This window comes from Salarias fasciatus, chromosome 2 (genome assembly GCF_902148845.1).
Source record: "Salarias fasciatus chromosome 2, fSalaFa1.1, whole genome shotgun sequence".
NCBI lineage: Eukaryota > Metazoa > Chordata > Actinopteri > Blenniiformes > Blenniidae > Salarias > Salarias fasciatus.
The window spans coordinates 24,469,796-24,489,786 of NC_043746.1; the positions used below are offsets into that span (position 1 = coordinate 24,469,796).

General features: G+C 43.1%; 1 protein-coding gene across 2 annotated transcripts; it reads right to left on the minus strand.

Annotated features, from left to right (window-relative positions):
- Positions 1–1,185: 1,185 nt before the first annotated feature.
- pcdh12 (protocadherin 12) lies at positions 1,186–19,582 on the minus strand. Of its 2 annotated transcripts, none has more exons than XM_030101903.1 (5): positions 16,140–19,582; positions 12,765–12,853; positions 7,909–8,060; positions 2,999–3,172; positions 1,186–2,742 (listed from the first exon to the last, which is right to left on the minus strand). In XM_030101903.1, exons 1-5 carry the CDS (start codon positions 18,993–18,995, stop codon positions 2,471–2,473), a joined length of 3,543 nt encoding a protein of 1,180 aa, XP_029957763.1. In that variant the 5' UTR covers positions 18,996–19,582; the 3' UTR covers positions 1,186–2,470. The 2 variants fall into 2 exon arrangements, with proteins under 2 accessions (XP_029957763.1, XP_029957756.1); XM_030101896.1 differs by having other exon boundaries at positions 12,765–12,856; positions 16,140–19,580.
- Positions 19,583–19,991: the final 409 nt, after the last annotated feature.

The window sequence follows — 19,991 nt, forward strand, 5'->3', positions numbered from 1 at the left end:
AAATGTGACAAATGTAGATAGAATGTGATAAAACCAGTAACAACAGTCTCTTTCAGTCTCCCTCTCAGGGTGGTTGGTGGGAGGGATCCTTTGAGTCTCACTGTGAGCTTCACCCTGACTGGAAAACACAGAACTCAGTAAGATTTGTTGTAGGGCCTCTATCTCGACTGCAGAAATAAATGAACAATGATTTGTGCAGATGTAGCTCCTTGTGACTGCATCTTTTGGACACCAGAGGGCGATCTGCACTAAGGAGATTGCAAATCTCTCTCATGCCACACACAAAACACAAACACACACTAGTTTATCTGCCTCTCTTCTATGCGAGCTTGAAATTTTTTAAATCATGGTTTTGTAGTTTAAATCTCGCCTTAAGCAGACTTCTAGTCAAGCACTGCTAATGACCTTCCAGTGGAACTCATTTACATATATTTCCATATTTTATACAGGTTGTGTACTTATTAGATCAGAGGTGTCAAACACACTTCTGGGGACACATACGGCCTAATTCCATCTTCAATGGGCCAAACTGGTCAAAGGGTACCAAAATAACCTTTTTTTTTTTTTTTTTTTTAATCTTTATTGTTTTTCTTTGTTGTTGTGCAGAGTATTCATGATGAAAATGTTTCTAGCCGTTACTTCCGAAAATGACTACAATCTCAACATAAAGTCAGTTTAGATGACGCCTTCTGGAGCCAAACAGTGAAATGTGCTCGTTTCAGGTGGATGTCTGATAAAGGCGCAGTCCTGTTGAATTAGCATGTTTTCCCCCATTGTTTGTTAGTTGAGAGTCACAGTAATAATGATCCCGCTTCATGGTCTGCCCATAGGAATGTCCATGTCCTCCCATTGTCAGTGTTTATAGTGTATTGTTCTCTGTGTGTGTGCAGCATGAAGGGATATGGATTTGTGGGGAACTCCCCGCCTTTCTCAGAGGTTGATATGAGCAGACAGTTTCTTTAGGCTCATGAAATTCAAACAGTCTTGAAGTCCCCAGTCGACTCGTGCAACCAAACCGGGACTAATCTTTGTTCCGGTCTGGTTTTCTTCAGTGCAAATTTATAGACAAGGACCAAATAAACGGTCGCGTGATCCGACATGCTAAATGAATCTCTGCTCGGAGATGTGTAGGCTTGTAGGATCCGCCCCGGTGAAACTGTTCCCTCTCAAACATTCCACTTTTGAGCATTTTATTGAAAAGATACAAAAGGAATTGACAATACAAAATATGTACAAAGTGCTGCAAAATAAAGCAGAGCAGCTACAACAAAATTTGGACTTATGAAAAAGTTCGAGAGAATAGTCTAGAGTTCAGGCTGAAATGACCCATTTCCTTTTTGCTTATTTCTGTTGTTGTGGTGCAGGAAAAGACAAAACGTTTCCTTTCAGTCGCCGGCCCGAAGCTGAACAACAGTCGAGCTTATGACTTCCTGTTGGACAGAGAGCATCTCCGTCTGCTGCTGTCCGCAGACCAACAATCAAAGTCTCAGTGCTTCAAAGAGGAAAAAAACAATCAACCAGTCTGCTTTCTGTTCCCTTGTAACTCAGAATTCCGAGTTGTTTTCAATGTTTTACAGCAGTTTTTCTGTAAGCCCCACCCCCTTCACGCTGGAATCCATGTGTGTTCATGAGTTAGTGGCACCTCGGAAACATCCCACTTCCCAATGGGAAAATCCACGTCCATCATATCTTCCCAGTCACACAATGTCTGTACTCTTCAGTCCCAACAACATGAGGTGATGATTCTCACTTCACACACGGCTCAGGAAGTCAATACGATCTTTCTAGACACAACCAGTCTGTGGTTGAACTTTGTGGATGATAAAAGTTAAAATATGTTGCATTCAGTTGTTAAGAGATGGAAAAATTACATATTGGAAAATTTGTGAAGTGGGAATTTCCCATTGGAGAGAGGCAGTTATTTTCTTCATTTTTTTGGAGCTGAGTAAAGGTACTTTACCAAACAAGGCAGCACGAGAAGTACAGTACATGACTAGAAGTATTTCTTCGTGATGTAACCTTAGTGCAGTTACTGTAGAAATCTCTGAACTTCATAAACTGCATAGGCTAGCATAGCTATTAGTTAGACAGAACCAAAAGATTGCTTTTTAAAAATTCGATTTTTTTTTTTTTTAATGTGAATATATAGTTTTTTGTTATTTATCTGCATACTTTTGGAACGCTGTTGTCCTGCTCCGAACTGGGAAAAGGGAATTTCCCAATTGGTAATCTCACATGACATGTTGATATTAACAACTTTTTTTACGGCATTTTAAAATAGTGAAATATCTCATACATTCAACTCTGCTCCAGTGAGCGTTTCTATGTGGATGATGGTCTTATCTACCAGAACATGTTAACTCGTCCAATGGAACATCTTGTAATCAGCAACTAAAGTGTTGAAATTCACTGAATAGATTAATTCCGGTATTATTTACATTTCTTTTCCCAGTGTTCGATAAGCAGACACTCATTGGCGAAGTCCCGACGAGGCGCTCGGACCGGATTTCTTCTCAGAGTTCCCATGATTCTTTGCTACAGTAGGGGCGGCGCTGGCAGTGGTGGCATTGGCCACTCCGTCCAAGCCCAGGGAGCGGCGGTACGCCGCAGAGAGGCGGTACAGGACGTCGGGCCGGGGGCCCGGGTGGGAGTCGGCCTTCTGCGTCATCAGCATCTCAAAGAGTGTGCTGACCTCCGACAGCAGGGCTCCGCCCAGTGGGCCGTCCTTCTCCGGGGTCTTACCTGATGGAGCGAAACACGATGTCAGTGCAACGCTGGTGTTATTTCAACATAAGATACGTTTTTATGAAACCTTCAGGTGTAAAATACAGTCAACTATCCGCCCGAAAAACCTCTTCTATTGCTGTTGCATTATGGGTGTTTTTAACCAACTGACCCCGACAACATGGCTTTGAGGTTAATGCTTTGTTACAAAATGTACATTTTGAAGCCTCTTAGGAGTGATTGGCTCCAGAGTTTTTTAAGACATTGATTTTACCGAAGGTGGAGAAGGAGGAAGAGGAGGTGGAGTCCAGTCCGTCCCGAGGAAGAACGGAGCTGTCAGAGGACGGAGGCCCACTGGGGACAAAAATGTTGTCGTGGTAGTCGCTGCCGAGCGGGAGGGAGAGTCTGGCCATCCAGGAGGGGTCGCAGACGTCCGAGAAAACATCATCTGGAACATAAACCATGAGCACAGTCAGCAATTGATTATTTGAGTTTGTTCCATGGTGAAGTCTTTAAAACTCCGTCATGTAACATTCACTATTCAATCTGTAGATCAGATGATAGAGTCTGGGCCACTTGTCCTGAACTGTTGAGCTGCTGTTCGTCTCCCAAAATGTGCAGAACAGATCACAGATCGAGCTGCAGGAAAAGAAGGAAACGACTCAGAGGTTTTTATGTGGACAGACTCTTCCTGCATGATCCGATCGCTTGCTGAACATCACGTCCACGCTATAAAACTGAAAAAAAAAAAAAAAAAAAACCTCCGTGATGAGCCTGGACGGTCAGAGGCGTAAACGCCGGGTGTGTCGGGGAGAAAACCCACAAATAAACACAGGAGAGCTGATGATACGTCTGGGTTCCTGGAGAAGAGGTCATCCTCCGCGCAGGCTTTTCATTCGGATCGGGCTCGTGTTGGGTTTCCCTCCGGACTGATCTGACTTCACCTCAAAACCACGGAGGAAGATCCTCTAAACGTGGAGTTTTGATTAATTCAATTGAGCTATGTCTGATCTGAATAAAGGTTTATATCACTTGCTAACCTTCATGCACACTCATATACAGTAAAGCACTTTTCTTACTTATTTTTTTTACTTCGAAATGAGAAACCGTGCACGACTTTCCTCAGTTTTCATGCTTTCCAACAGGTTTTCAATCAATCTGAGTGTCATACAAAGATGTTATTGTAAGTCTCAAAAGCCCAAAACACATTGAAATATTCTCCTGGAGTGGAGTGTCTTCTGAAGGGTTAACAAGCAGCCTCTCTGGGAATGTTTGGAGGCGGTGTGGCCTGCTGCTGCTGCTGCTGCTGAAGGAGAAAGAGGAGGGGGCTCATTTCTGTTCAACATGAGATTAACACAGTGACTTTGTGCGGACTGAGTCAACTTTTTTTGTCTCCAAAAACAAATGTAAATCAAGACAATTCTGGATTTAATTGGAAAAGGGTGAATCGTATATATATATATATATATATATATATATATATATATATATATATATATATATATATATATATGTATATGTATATATATACATATATACATATATGTATATAAATGTGTGTGTGTGTGTGTTTGTGTGTGTGTGTGTGTGTGTGTGTGTGTGTGTGTATGAAAATGTAATGGTGCAGGTTAACCACACACTGATAAATGTATTAGGAATGAGCTACAATACACTTTAAAGGCATTCTGTCAACACCCAAAACTACACCTAGTCTTTTTTTTTTATCAAGGTCTTTCATTTTGAAACACAGGAAGTATTACATGTTTCAATAGATCATGAGTGAAGTATTTCTGCTCTTTAGCAGGTCGTTGAATTCGTGTTTTCCTCCTGTGGAATGTCAAATAAACTAACAGACATCAGAGAAGCGAGCAGAGAGAAACTCTGCCGAGAGCCGCGGTCTCCGTCATGTCACCACAAACAGATGGAGAATTAACCTCAGTGTGGTGCAGACCCCCACCCACACACACACACACACACACACACACACACACACACACACACACACACACACACACACACACACACACACCCTCACTCCCTGTTTCCGGCCTTTGTTTTTCCCGTCTTTCAGCCTCCAAAACACAAACTCCTGCTCTGCTGTTTCTCACCGTTTGGAGTTTAAAAACTCACAAACACTCACTTCACCTGCAGGCTGGGCTGATGGAGTGGCGGTAACACCATACGAACACCTGAACAAAGACGCAGGTGTGTGTGTGACAGTGTGTGTGTGAATCATCAAAGTGTGTGTGGTGTGATTTACAGCCTTCATCCAGCCTGCAGGACACTAAACTCCCACTCACTCCTTTGTTGGTCACTCTCCTCCAGTCGAGCAGCGAAAATCTCTCTGTCATCATCATCATCATCATCATCATCATAGAGCGTAAAGCCCCGACTCTGCAGCCAGCCTGAGGCTCCAAACCATCACAATAGCAGGAAGACCCTGTTTAACTCTCCGCACTCAGACTGCAGAGGAATTCCCTGCTGAACAAAGACTCCTGGGTTTGTGTTTGGAGTTCAGTCCTTTAAATTAAGACTCAAAGTTGACTAATTTATGCTTATTCCCTAGTATTAATGCAAGCAAACTGGTAACTGTACATGGTCAAACAGATAAAAACTGTCTTGCAACTTGGTCTCCATTTACCTGAGTGGAAACGCTTTAGTTTTGTTGTGTTTTATGGGTCTCTTTGCATGACGACTGTACCCAGAGTCAGTGAAGCTGCAGCTTTTCAAAAATGTTCCAACTGCGTCTCAGTGGAAACGGGTAAAGGCAACTTCTCAAGACCATAGTGAATAGTTCTTCTGCTCAGTAGTCATGAATCCTAATCCAGATACTCCTGAGACTTGGTAGTTTTATATATGGACACACGATGCATTTTCACTTGAAACATTGTGCTAACGGAGCCTCAGACAACCAAGCTTCTAAAACCTAGCATGGGAGGCTGCAGTCAGACTTCAATAGTGACTACAACTCTGAACCTCACAGTGAAAATCTGTGCAATAAATTAAAAAAAAAAACAGTCATAACTCAGAACTATAAACTATCCACCCTGTGATGCCACTATTCCAGGTACTTTAACATCCTAACATGTCTTGGTGCTACTAGCATGCTAACAGTGCCTGTTAGCATGTGGAGCTACTGACACCACTAGCAGACATCAGAAGCGATTTTTTTTTTTTATTCACGCAACTGGGAACTGGGGTATTTCATACTTGGGAAGGTTCCATTTCCCAGTTTAAAAATATCATCATACTAATCTAAAGATGTGTGAACATTCCCCATCTTTCATTTAAAAATGCTACCATGCTGATTAACATGGCTTTAGCTTCTTTGAGCTCTCTTGGACTTCCCACTTTCACCGTGGGAATTTCCCAGTTTACTGGGAAATAAGGTCTTTCCCATGTTGTCGATACTCCTGAACTCACAATTAGCTTCTTTTAAACAACTAACAGTAATTTCTATACATGTTAACCAAATAAACTGCTAATTATGATTCTTGCAAACCAGTGGCGATCGCTCTAAGACTGCAAGGGAAGCTCAACTTCCCCTAAAATATCAAAAAATAAGTGGTCCAATATTTACTGTTGTGTGAACATTTCATTGACTAAATATGCGCTACAACACGTTCATCTTTTGTTCAGAATCGGCTACTTATCTGAAGTAATTGACTCGGCTTTTTTCTCACTCCTCCTCGCATCGGCACGGCGCTTTAAACAGCCGGACACTGAGCGTCCATGCGGAAGCTAGAGTGGGTTGTTCTGCTGCAGTGAAACTGGAAGCTCATTGGATAAAATGCTGGGCTGGTCCCGCCCACGGACACTCAGCGTCTCTGGGGGTCTATGGGGCAGTGAGCTGGCCTGGACGCTGAGCTTCTGCATGGTGATTGGATGATCTGTGTGAAGCTTGATTGACAGCGAAATGAGCAAATCAGCGATCTTGAAGTAAAAAAAATGCACCAAAGCGCTTCTGAAGTTTTTCATTCTGCTGTTCTCAGTTGATTTGGAGGCTTTGCTGATCCCTGGAGACTTTGTGTTTGTGAAAAACGACTAGCGTTGTGTTTGGAGACTCGTTTCGGTCACTCTGTAGTTTCTGTCCTCGACCAGCAGCTGTGGAGCTTCTCCCCTTCTCTCACACAGCCTCCAGCCTCCAGCAGCTCCAGCTGTTCGCTGCACACAACGGCAGACAATGTGAATGTTGTGGACCGGATTTTGGCGAAGCCATTTGATATTCTTCCTTACGAAGAGAAAATTGGTGTTAAACTGCATAACAGATCAACTCCTAAGACTGAGCTGGTGCCGAAAGGTGGGGAAAAGTAACAGGTCCTTTCAGCTGTCCTGATCTGACAAGGTGAGCTGCTGACTGGAAGCGCTGTCACCAATAAAATGTCCTGCTGGCCATGCCTCTGGATGAAACTATCTCAGGGAGGTGTTGTCTGGTCACAAGTGGGCTTTGAGGATCTGTCTAACTTTGACAGGGCGTACAAAAGGCATGAAAGCTAATAGAATTTACATACAAAAAACAGATTACACATATTACAATGTATGCTGAAAATGAGCTTCCCCTCTTTGGAAGACCAGCAGCCGCCACTGTTGCAAACCCACTTGATTGTTGCAAAAGAATAGAAATCTGCTGAAGGTCCAAACATTGAGCATGAAAACAAATTTTCCAGTGGAACATCAGTGATAATTGAAATTTAATGAACACCATCAGCTAAAGATGTAAAATTGTGAACACAACTAATTCAGATATCTTTAAGTATTGACTAAAAAAAAACAAAAAAAAAAAACAAAGAAGCCTGGTTGGACAGGAGTTAAAACTCCAAAGGGATGCAGTGTGGGGGTGATTGTGGACAAATAACCTGCCACTGTGTTATTTCCTGCAAATTTTTCCTGTTTTCTACACTCGTCAGAGCGTGCTCATTGTCAGCGAGCCGTCGGTACAGTCGAAGGTCAGCTGCTTTTGTCCCGATGAATCAAAGAGTTTCGACGGGCGGTCGCGGACGCGCTCCAGCACCGAGGGTTAAAGGAGAAATAAACAGGAGGAACAAATACGGAAGTCTTACATCACCAGCTCTGCACACGGTCACACAAATTTTGTGAAAGGAAGTAAACTTAGTTATTTTAACTGAGAAATATTGTCTTGATGAAAAAAAAACTATAGATTTGTTGTGAATCCTCCAGCCTTACCAGGGGCGTTGAGCAGGTTGTTGAGTCCCTCCTCCAGCTGAGGGTCGATGGGCGAGTCTCGTCCCGCCTCCCAGTCCACGTCTCCGGCCTCACTCTCCCCGTGCCCGCTGTCTTTAGTGCTCTGCCAGTCGGAACAGTCCTGACCGCCATATCTGAAGAGAAAGGTGAAAAGAAACACTCCTTCAAAAAGTCTGAAATCCTCTCTCTCATTCCCCAGTGCAACATTTCTGGATGAATGTCGATTTGGTTTAACAGCTTTAAGAAAATCTTGTGTCAAAAGGTTTTTGTCAATTATTAAATTTCTTGTGAAAATTATTAAAGCTAAAAACACGCATTAGCTTTTTAGCTAATTTAGTAAAGCTTCTTTTAGTCATTTATCTAACTCTCCCTGATGCATTCTGAATAATTTTAGGTTTTTTTTGCATAATTGTTGGGCAAAAATAAAGTTGTATTTTTCCTTTTACATTAACAGTAAGCAAGACATTAAATAACAGTTTTATATAATTTTGAACGTATTTAATGATTCAGACAGTCTTCCTGATGAATGCTTTGATTTAAATTTAAAAATAAAAGATAAAGGTTATAAAAATATAATGACATGTCAAAAACATAAGCTACAGGAAAACAAAATGTACCACTTCTGGAAATGTTCCTTAATATCTTTTAAATAGGCTGACTGGATTCTTGCTGAAAATAAATGTCAATATCTGGGACTAAAAAAAAAATACACAAGACAAAACAGAGGTGTTTGATTTGTTTTGTTTTTAAATAAATCTGTAGAAATAAAAATGGAACTGGTATCACTCGTGCATGTTCAAAGGTACAAGAAAAAACATTTCTGAGGTTTCTGGTGACAGAGCCATTGATCAGCACACACACACACACACACACAGAGGATCAGACAGATTAAGGTGAGCTTACGGAGACGAGTCCGTGACTAAAACAAACACCCGGAGTCATTTCCTGCTCACAAAACTTTGTGTGTGTGTGTGTGTGTGTGTGTGTGTGTGTGTGTGTGTGTGTGTGTGTGTGTGTGTGTGTGTGTGCGTGTTTCAACCTGTAAGTGTTAATCAGATGTTGTCTCATAAAGACATGCAGGGACAGATTTGTGTGATTCAGTTGTTGCTGTAAAATCTCTCCTCACGGCTCCGGAAAAAGATTTTTAAACAAAGTGTTTCCAAGCGGATTTTTATGATCTACATCTAACATTTGTTTTTCCTCTGAATCCATTTTTTAAGACATGTACAGAATAAACAGTCAAAGCTCTGATCAAAGCCAGAATTCTAACTTTTTTCCAGAACACAGACTCACTAACCCTCCTTCAAACACAGAGACTCCAATTAAAACAACATTTTACATTGTTACTAGGCTTAATATCTACGTATTTGTATCTACTTTCTCCTCTATAGATTCTTCAGTCTGACTCAGTTTTAAGTTTGAGGACATGGGAGCAGTGATCTACAGTGAAGCTGTCATCAAGTTGCATCAATAATTTATCATTTCAGGCATTTATAAAAACTTTTTTGTGTCTCTGTTGCACCACTGTAAAGAAACACGAGTGTTTGTGTCAATATGTATATGTAGTGTTGTAGTCAAGATCGCCTTACCCCAGGACTGAGTCAAGACCAAGACCAGAGCATGCCAAGATCCAGACAAGATCGTGACTTAAAGAGCCAAGACCAAGTCAAGACCCAGACCAGAGAAGACCAAGACCAAGACTTTAAGGAGGAAAGACCGAGTTCAGATCCAGACCAAAGGAGACCAAGACCTTTAAGACCCAAGACTAAGTCAGGACCTAGACCGGAGATTACCAAGACCAAGACTTTAAGGACCGAAGATTTCGTCAAGCCCAAGATCTTGAAAGCGTGGTCTTCAGGCCAACGCCGTTCTTAAGTACTTCAACATCTGATCTACTGCAGATGATCTACAGATGTATACTGACTGGACTCTTTCACACAACATACACAGAGTTCCAGTTCAGCCTCATTCCAAGCGAGAAATTGCTGTTAATTTGTGTATTTTATCCCTTCTTGTGGCTTATCTGTTGTGCGTTATCACATCCTGGTGTGGTTTGGGTTTTATCTGCTGCAGGTAGTAGCTGCTTCCTGAGTGTGAATCACTGCCCACACACACACACACACACACACACACACACACACACACACACACACACACACACACACACACACACATACACACACACATGTCAGGGTTAGGAGACAGTCTTCCGCGTCCTGTTTGTGTGTTGCTGTTATTTCAGTCGCTGCAGGTCAGTCGGTCAGAAAGTTTCATCAGGTTCAGATTTTCTCTTTCAGTCTGTTGAATGAAAGCTGCAGCTGAGAGGCTGAAAACACTGAAAATTCATCTCTTCAAGTTTATTCTTTCATTTTTTATTCTAACGTTTGCTGTTTGTGCTTAGTGATACATGAAAATTAAACTGAACAAAATTCAATGTTGACTCATGGAAATTTAGAAGTACACTGTCAAAATAAAAAAAAGCTTTTTCTCTCTGTGGCCCGGCACCGACAGATTCACTGGCCCAGTACTGGTCTCCAGCCCAGTGGTTGGAAACCCCTGCTCTAAACCAGCTTTTCTACCAGGGTAAAGGATTTCCAGTGAGTCTTTCTGCAGTGACAGTTAAATCTTTACCAGGATTTATTAGGCCCCCTTCAAGAAAGAAATGAGGAAGGAATGAATGTAATAAGTACTTGATTATTCTCTACGCAGAAGATGTTCTGCTTTACTTTACTGAGCAGGATTCTGGTCATTCTGCACTCATATTGGGTTTCAAAATAAATTTTAAGTCTAATATTTCCATTGTTTTACTCAGTATTTTGGCCTCTTTTCATATATTTTTCTTATTGGATTTCCCCTCTTGAGGTTTCTCCATAGCTTTTTTGCTCTTTTACTCCCCAACGTTAGATGGGCAGAGGCAGAGCTCAGTTGTTGGTGAACTGTCTCACCTTTCATCTGCTAATCTTCACGGATAAAAGCTGAACTCTACTCTTCTTTATTTTCTCCTCCATGTGGTCCTGATACTGTACTCCCCCGATCTCTTTCAGCACCACCACTGGGTTTAACTCCATAAAACCACATGCAGATGACAGCAGCGCGCTACAAAACAACCACACACACATCTGCAGGAATGGCAGCGGCTCATTAAACACACATCGGGGGAAACAACATCTGCCAGGTCTGAACGTTTGTGGCGTCCCCCCCTTTAATGCCGGTCTGCCCCGCTATCAGAGGAAACCTGATGTGATGCAGAGATGAATCCTGCAGCCAGCTGGCTCCGAGACAAACCTAAGGAGGGGGAAGAGGCACCGACTGGTGTTTTTCCTGCAGGATTTCAGCTTCGCATTAAGGTGAAGCTCTCAGAGTTCAGCAGGAAGAGCTGGAAGTGAAGGTGAGATAACCTGAACAAACCGCATTCATCAGCTGGAGACTTCTTTCACCGCCACAACACTTTCACTGCTCCGTGTGAGAAAAGCGAAGGTCTGACACATCTATCGAGGCTTCATGTGGACTAGAAAACATCCTCCTGAGCGCAGCTGCTTGTGGTTTCTCGGTTCTCAGCTGAAGCCTCTCGGCAGAAACCGCAGAGATCAGACAGACAGCGTGAGCTCCGACTCGCCACACGAGCAGAGGTCGCAGCGATAGTAAAACTGAAGTTAAAGCAATGTGGCGTCCTCCATATGTTCTCACAACCCCACATTTAATCACATCAGATGGAGATCAGACCACAGGAAGCCGGTATGAAGACACTGAGATGTTCATTTGGAGTGAGCAGAAAGAATTAACACACCAGACGGAGAACCAAAGACCTTTAGCGCAGATGAAGGAGTAATTCCAGAAAAGTGTCATAGCTATTAGCATGCAGTATCGAGCTATATGGTGCTAATGTTACCAATTTCATATTCTATTCCGCTAAATCATGCTAATGCTGCTTGCTATAATTATTGTATTGTTGCGCGCAATGAAATCAGTAAAACAGGCAGCATTAGCATCTTTAAGGCAGGTACAGCATGCTATTGGAATGATCCCCTGTCTAAATGATGCTACTGATATCCGATATTGATCCTCTTTCACAGTTCCATAGTGTAGTAGAACTATTTCTTGTGTTAAAGGATCAAACAATGTTGTATCTGCATTTCTAACGTCTTTTGCATTACTTAATGGATTATTGCTTCCCTCCTCGGCTCTGTGACTGCTACTGAAGTGACACCAAAAACAGAGTGAGGCTGACTGAAACACCTTCAGTACTGTTAAAGCACTGAACTCTCCGCGCTCCACTGCTTTCACTTGTAAACGTTGTGAAGTTGATCATATTGAAGAAAGTTCTGATGCGTCCACCTGTTGAGCTATGAGCTCAGCTTACAGCAGCTGAAAATCCACTCCAGTCCCAGTGGGAGGGATGGATTCTGCTTTCTCTCCCATACAGAGATGTTTGTAAGACTGTCGAGATATAACTCAGTTCTAAACAAGGCTTGATTTAAGACAGAATGTTGGGTAAATGCTAAATGGCCCAAATGGTCTGATCCAACCCATTCAATACTAGATCCTTCTTGCTTTCTGATTTCTGACCTTGGAACCAGTGCTGCCAATATGACGACTTACTGCATTTGCTAAATTTGTCAACTTCTGGCCTATCTTCTCAGCAGCCTTTCTTTATAGACTTCCATCTAATTTAGCAACTTCTGTTGTTTTTGGAGACATCCAAAGCTCTGTAGAGATCAGGTACCAATGTTAATCCTTTTCTCACAGCATTTATTAGAATCACAGACATTTATGTCTTGACGTCATCTGGTGACTTTTGGGACATTCAAGTTATTTTTCTAGAAAGAGATGAGACTAACCTGCCGTTACGATGAGAGTATTTGTTCCCGCGGAAGTTTGTCCTCGGCTGGAGCTGACCCTCACGGAGGAGGGAGAGGAGCTGGGAGATCTGCTGCATGGAGGAGGAAGAGGAGGAGGAGGAGGAGGAGGAGGAGGAGGAGGAGGAGGAGGAGGGACAATCAGAATTACCACAACTCATTAAAGAATTATCATTTTTCAGCTCTGCTGTTTACAGCTTCATACAATCCTGCAGATGCAGAATTTAGCATAATGTACAATCCTACAGCCACAATGCACAAAGGTTTGCCTCTAAGAAAGATGTTAAAATGATACAAAGAATTGATGCAATACAATATCATAGGTTTTAAACTCCATATGATACATATTACAGAGTTTTTTTTTTTATCTAAGAATTCAGAGTTCTGGTGGTGCAGAAGCGTTCTTGGTTTTATTTATAGTAGTTCAGATATTTAAGGGTTAATCTATTGTTGCTGCACTGAGAGAAGTGACCCGATAAGGAGAATGTTAAAGGAAGTTACAATCAAATGTTGACAGCTGAAGCTGAAATTCTTTGATAACCAATCTTATTCTGCAGTGTGTGTGTGTGTGTGTGTGTGTGTGTGTGTGTGTGTGTGTGTGTGTGTGTGTGTGTGTGTGCGTGGCAGGTGGAAAGTGAATTTTCTTCCTTTTTTTTTCTTGTTCTTCCAGTGTGAGAACTGAACGGCCTCGTCCGTCTCACTGCTCACTCCTTTCTGCTGACAGCTCGGTTATACAGCGGATACTGTCCGTACAACAAGAGAGGAAACACACACACAGACGCACACAGAGGGAAAGGTGTGGGTGTGTGTGTGTGTGTGTGTGTGTGTGTGTGTGTGTGTGTGTGTGTGTGTGTGTGTGTGTGTGTGTGTGTGTGCACGCATTAATTTATGACTGTATTTCAGCCCCGACTTTTTGTGTGTTTTTGCACGTGTGTGCTGCTGCAGCCACGGGAAATGGCCTCTACGTAAAAGCCTATTCTTCTCGGGCCAGCTTCCTTCCAGGATGGACTCCGAAATATGGACCAGTGTGTGTGTGTGTGTGTGCGTGTGTGTATGTGTCAGCGCTGAGGTGGAGGTGAACAGTAAATTCCCCCTCCCTCCTCCCAGGCGTCCAGTAGGCCTCTTCCTCTGCAACCTCGAGGGAGGAGAGAAACATCTGAAGTCTGATGAGTGCCAACTGGGCCGATCAGGAGGAGGAGGAGGGTTAAAAAAACTAGCGTCTTCCTTTCTTTAATGGGACTCACGTGAGGATGTGGGACCCGGCCCAGGCCTTTGTTCTGTCTGCGGGGCGTTGGCAGCCCTGAACTTTAAGATAATTGGGTTATTGTATGAAACATGTTAGGTCGTCAGAATGCCTTCTGTATGAAGACAATGTGCACAAACGCTTTAAAACCCTAATTTATCCTCCTTGACTGTTGGTTCACAATAACTTACTAAAAATCATTAACACATTGTGATTAAACTTATCAAATGTATCAGTATGAGGAGCACAGGTGCTCTTCAAATTCAACACAAGCACCAAATATAAAGAACCTCATCTAAAAGTGACAAAATGCTCACAATTTTCCAAGCTCAGTGCCAGTTGTACCAACAACGATACATGTTATAGATTTAGTGTTGTAGTTTTACGTTCTTAACAGTTTTAAAGGCTGAAGACGTCTTTCGTCCAAACGTACAAATGTACAAACAAACAGAATGCCACAAAGAGTCAGGCATGAATTTCTCCTGTCTAACTATTTTACTGTTACTGGAGAAGTGAATTATTTAATTTGAACTTCTGATAGCAGCATGAAAGATGTCTCACTGTACGTGACTTTAGCTTTAGCTTGTGGTAGCGTTAGTGTGCCTAAGTTAGCAATTAGCTTCTAAGATCTTTGATATTTTATGACTTTGTCTTTTAGAAGCGCTAACATCCAGATTATGGAGCATCTTCCACTCATGAACTGATCAGCTAACCTTAATGAGTGAATCAGTCATTAAACTGACCCACGTGGTTGTTTGATGAGAGACTCTGTTTGCGCTAACACTACATTAATGCAGGTATCTCACCATTATGAAAAGAGGACATCACTCAATACTTCACCGATGAACTACTTTTTATCGGTTCTAACAAGTGAAGTTTGTGCTCTACTTTATTAATACCTGTACTGGACAATTGACTTGCTTAATACTGGTTAAAGATTTGGCCAAAACTTATTAGCTCACAGTGGAAGTCTCACGTATTGTAATCAGTGTTCAGTCATTCATATGCACCACAGAGACAACAACTGAATAAGGTCACTGATATCTAATTCAGAGGAGTTTAGAATTAAAAGAAATGTCCATGTTATGCTTATTGTGAGGGTTTAGTCATCTTTGAATGTGCTTTATTCAATTGAATGAAGAAGTTAGCATGCAGAGTTTGTGCAGTGAGTGAAATAACTATAAATAGCTGGTTTTAGAGTCTTTGTTTCCAGTTCAGTCTGAGCGGCTCAGCGAGGTAAAAGTGATTTGGGGGCCATTTGAAAGTGACGGAGCGGTGTGTCAGGGCGGTGTTAGCTTACACTACAAACACATCGCAGCTTACTTTGGCTGGCCTCAGACCCAGACGTTGCCCCGACGCCCCCCACCCCCCCAAACCCTCCTCCTGGCTTCACTATGAAATCGATACATGATATTCAGTTAAAAAAGCAGCCATCAGAGTTTCTCAGGGGGGATTTTTTTTTTCTCTGTGACACATGAGCACCTGAGTCAACTTGCTGCCAGCGAGTGACGGGGCACTTAATGACCTCCACATGACAAAAAAAAAAAAAAAATCCCACACTTCAGATCTGAGTGAATGGAGTTTAGCGAGAGCCCACGGTGCATTTCCTTCAATGTGCAGAATGTAAATAAGAAGACTAAAAAAACCATAACTTATGATGCATGAAAGAGAAGTTTTTCTTCTTCTATTTTATTAATGTGTTTTCCAGATGCAAAGTTTTAGTGGAATGTGTTTGAAATCTGTCATAACCTTGGTTGTATAAAGGGAAATCGACTATTTGATAATTACTACTTAATTGGAATAACCTTTAACAGAAGCTAAAGCTTCATCATTTCTGAAGGACAGACAGAGGCTTCATCTGGAAAGCACCAGCAGAGACACCTCTGTTCTCATCAGACAGTGAGAAGGGTCTGGCTGCAGAGGTGCAGTCTGCAGCCAGACTGTATTGTGCAGACAGTTTGATTACTGACAAAAGCTCATAATATCACTAAGTATAATATTCACATTCTGTACCAAGCGTCATAAAACTGCTTATGTGCAACAACTATAACAGAAACACAGAAGATTATATCATGCCACAGGAAGTCATACAAAAGCAAGATTTTTGTACTCACTTGAACTTCCGGGGAGGCTGAGGAAAGCTCAATGGAGTCCCCGAGTGCCGCCATCGACAGGCGAACCAGGTTTCGAAGCATCTGCCGGTGTTCTGCGTCCTGTGTTCCTCCTCTTTCCAAAGTCTTCGGTCTCCTGAGTGTTGCCTGAGATGCCGAATGTTGCAGGTCTCCTTGTGATCCTTTGGGGTGATTCTGGCGCTTCAGTGTGCTGGTGTGGGAGGCTGAGGAGGATGAGGAAGGATTTCTGGTCTTACGAAGAGTCCGGTATGATGTTGCTGGAGTCAGTGGCAAAGTACCATCCAGCTCGATGTTTGCAGGCTTCCGAAGTGTTTTGCTGTGATGGGTGACGTCCCCTTCTAGATAGTTTTGGGATTGAAAACTTGTATTCATGGCAGATTGTACTACGTCATATTGCTTCTCAGTCAACTGATCTTCAGGAGGAGGATGACTCAGTGGCTGATCCTCACCATCATCCTCACGAGGATCTTCTTTTCGTCCTCGGATGACAGGAATCAACTGAATGTCAGACTTCCGGATGTTTTTCTGTGGGCGCCGAGGATGGCGGGTGTAGCTGGATTCCGCCTGTCTGCAGTTGTATGCTCGATTGTCACGTTTCTCGGGGCGGCACAGTGTCGTAACCAATGCGATGGCCAGCAGGAGGAGCAGGCAGGTGGCGCCCAGGCAGATGGCCATCATCATGGTGAAGCTGAGCTGCCCGCGGTTTCCAGGAGATGAGTTCTTCAAATGATCTTTAAGGTTGATGAAAGTCACTTCCAGAGTTGCCTTAGTGGACAGGCTCGGGGTGCCCATGTCAGATACAGCTATGTCCACCGTGAAGGTTTTCCCAATGAGCTCTGTGGCATTGGTGGTGTTGACAAATAATTGGCCTGTACTTTCCTCCAACCAGAAAAGTTCAGATGGGTTCCCATCAGTGATCTGGTACTTGAGTTCTCCATTCACTCCAGAGTCAAGGTCTTCAGCCTTTATTGTGGACGCAAGAAAGCCAACAAGTCCTTCTCGGGGTAAGTGACTACTCAGTGAAGTGATAGCTTTTTCTGGTTCATCTTCTTCTTCAATGTTATTCCCCAGCTCAGTGACAATCTCCCCTTTGTATGCATTGACCGGTATGCTCAGAGAGGCCAAACCTTTTCTTGGCTTTGGCTCTTTAATCACTGGAGGGTTGTCATTTACATCCTCGACATCAATTTGCACAGTTGCAGTGCTTGTAAGTGGTGGATGTCCATGATCAACAGCTTCCACAATGAATGAGTAGGCGTTTAATTCTTCATAATCTAAAGGCTGCCGGACGCTGATGACTCCAGTCTTTGGGTGGATGGAGAAAGATTGGGGTGATTCGATGGCATTGCTGAAGGAGTAGGACACTTTTCCACTGAGATCCAGGTCAACGTCGTAGGCTTCAACTTTTAACGCATGGTAGCCTGCCTTGTTGTTCTCCTTGATGGAGGCCTTGTAGACAGGGCTGAAGAACATTGGGGGGTTGTCGTTCTCATCCAGAACAGAGACCGGCAGGTAATCGACATAAGACAGTGGAGGAGATCCTTCATCTCGTGCAATGAGTGTTATGTTATACTGCATGACATTCTCTCGATCCAGTCGGTCTTTCGTAACGATCATGTAGTTGTCTCCGTGGATCTTCTTTAGATGGAAAGGTCCAGAGCCTTTCTTAATCACCAAATTCACAGCTCCATTTTCTCCCGAATCTGCATCTGAGACAGTCACAAGAGCAAGGAATGTGTCCACTGGTGCTCCTTCCAGCACTGTTGCAGCCGGCGAGTTGGGAGGTGTCCAGGTCATACGAATCCTTGGTGCATTATCATTAACATCCATTAGCTTGACATGCACTTTGCAGTGGGAGGGTATTGCATTGGGCCCCTGATCACTGGCCTGAATGATTAATTCATGAGAAGACTGAGCTTCGTAATCCAGCGGTGCCTTGACGCTAACCGCCCCAGTTTGCGGATCCACATAGAAGAGCCGCTGAACCTCTGGACGAGTGTACTTACTGAAGGAGTACTCCACCTCTCCGTTGGCGCCTTGGTCAGGGTCAGTGGCCTTCAGGTTAATCACAGTTGTCCCGAGTGCTGTATCCTCACTGAGTGTCACAGTGGGGCTGCTGTCCTCAAACGTGGGGCTGTTATCGTTTGAGTCCTGGATATTGATGTGAACTAATGTGCTCCCAGATCGAGGAGGGTTACCTTTGTCCCAGGCAGTCAGGGTGAGGTCAAAGGAGGCCTGGACCTCTCGGTCCAGCTCTTTAATTACCACCAGTTCGGCCTGTTTCGCCCCACCTGGACCTGTTGTCACGTCCAGAGCAAAGTGTTGGTTGACTGACAATGAGTAGGTCTGGAGCCCATTTGGTCCCGCATCAGGATCCAGTGCTCGATCCAGAGGGATCCGCATCCTGAGGCCAGCAGTTTCAGAAATCTCCACCTCCTGTGAGGAGCTTGGGAAGCTTGGGCTGTGGTCATTCAAGTCCATCACCTCCACACGAACCCGAAGGTAGTTCATGGCACCGCTCCGTCTGTAGAGGACACTGAAGGCCACTTCGCACAGGTCAGAGCCCTGGCACAGCTCCTCCCGGTCCAGGTGGCCCTGGGTGGACACCAACCCATCCCGGGCGCTGACAGAGAAAGGAAGGGCTGTTCCCTGCTCCACCACCTGGAAATCCTCCAGCGGGCCGCCCTCGTCCCTCTGCCGGAGGTCGTCCCCCAGGCAGCCGACCCGGGTGCCCGCCAGCTGCTCCTCCCAAACGCGGTACTGGATCGTTGTGGATGACGAGTCCGATGAGAGAGTCCAAGAGCAGAGACTCAGAGCGAGGAGCAGAGCCAGCAGCATGATGAGGAGCTTTTCTGTCTGTGCACCAACACTAAACTGACATTTCTGAAACCCTCCCGGCTCTAAACTTTAAGATGAACTCAGTTGCTTTTGCTTGTGTGCAATGCCAGTATTGTCAAATGCGAGTAAAATTTAAACACTGTTTTTCTATTTTCTGAAACTGTTGAATTTATTATCTGAAAAAATATTGGAAAATGAAATTGGTTATATTTGTTTACTAAATAATTTTAATATCTATGTATCTTTATATCTTTCTCAATCTATAAACAATGGAAATGCATTATTTTCAAATAATTATTTTGTTATAAAGAATAAACTAATGAATACCTCACCAAAACCATTCTGTTTGTTTAGACTGCAATCATGATCAACTTTTTATCGAAAAATGTTATTCAGAAAAAATGTACTTCAGAATGTGGGGAAAAAAGAAAATAATTCAAAATAAGATTTCAGTTCCCTCATCCAAATAAGTATCAATCAATACAAAAACTCTTCAATATATAAAACTTTTTTTTTTCAAAAGTGTAAGCAAAACGTGTCAAATTAAAACTGAAATTATTAAACAATCCACTTCAAAAAAATGTGAAAGAAAAATCAAACATCTGGGTTTCTTTTTTCTTTTTTTTTACAACCTGAGAAAATAGTTAAATGTGAAGAAAATGATTGATTATTTAGAAACATTAAAAGCAACTTTTAAAAAAATGAGTTTGAAAATTTATTTCAAAAAGAAGCCCCTTTCTGTCTGATAAGGCATCAAGAAGCTATTGAATTAGTGACTCCAGTAGGTAAAACTGAAGGAAATAAACCCTGAGTCAGTGTGTTAGTTCAGTTCCAGACACCTACAGTTCAGATTTGCTCCTCCGGAGGTTCGTCCTCATGCAGCTGCTGGCCTTCAGCCTCTCCGCTCCTCATCCTCCTGCTCTCACACAACTTTGGACTCCACTGAGGAAGTTTGGAAGTCGGTTTCCACATGTTAGTGGGGCCTCGGCCAATCAG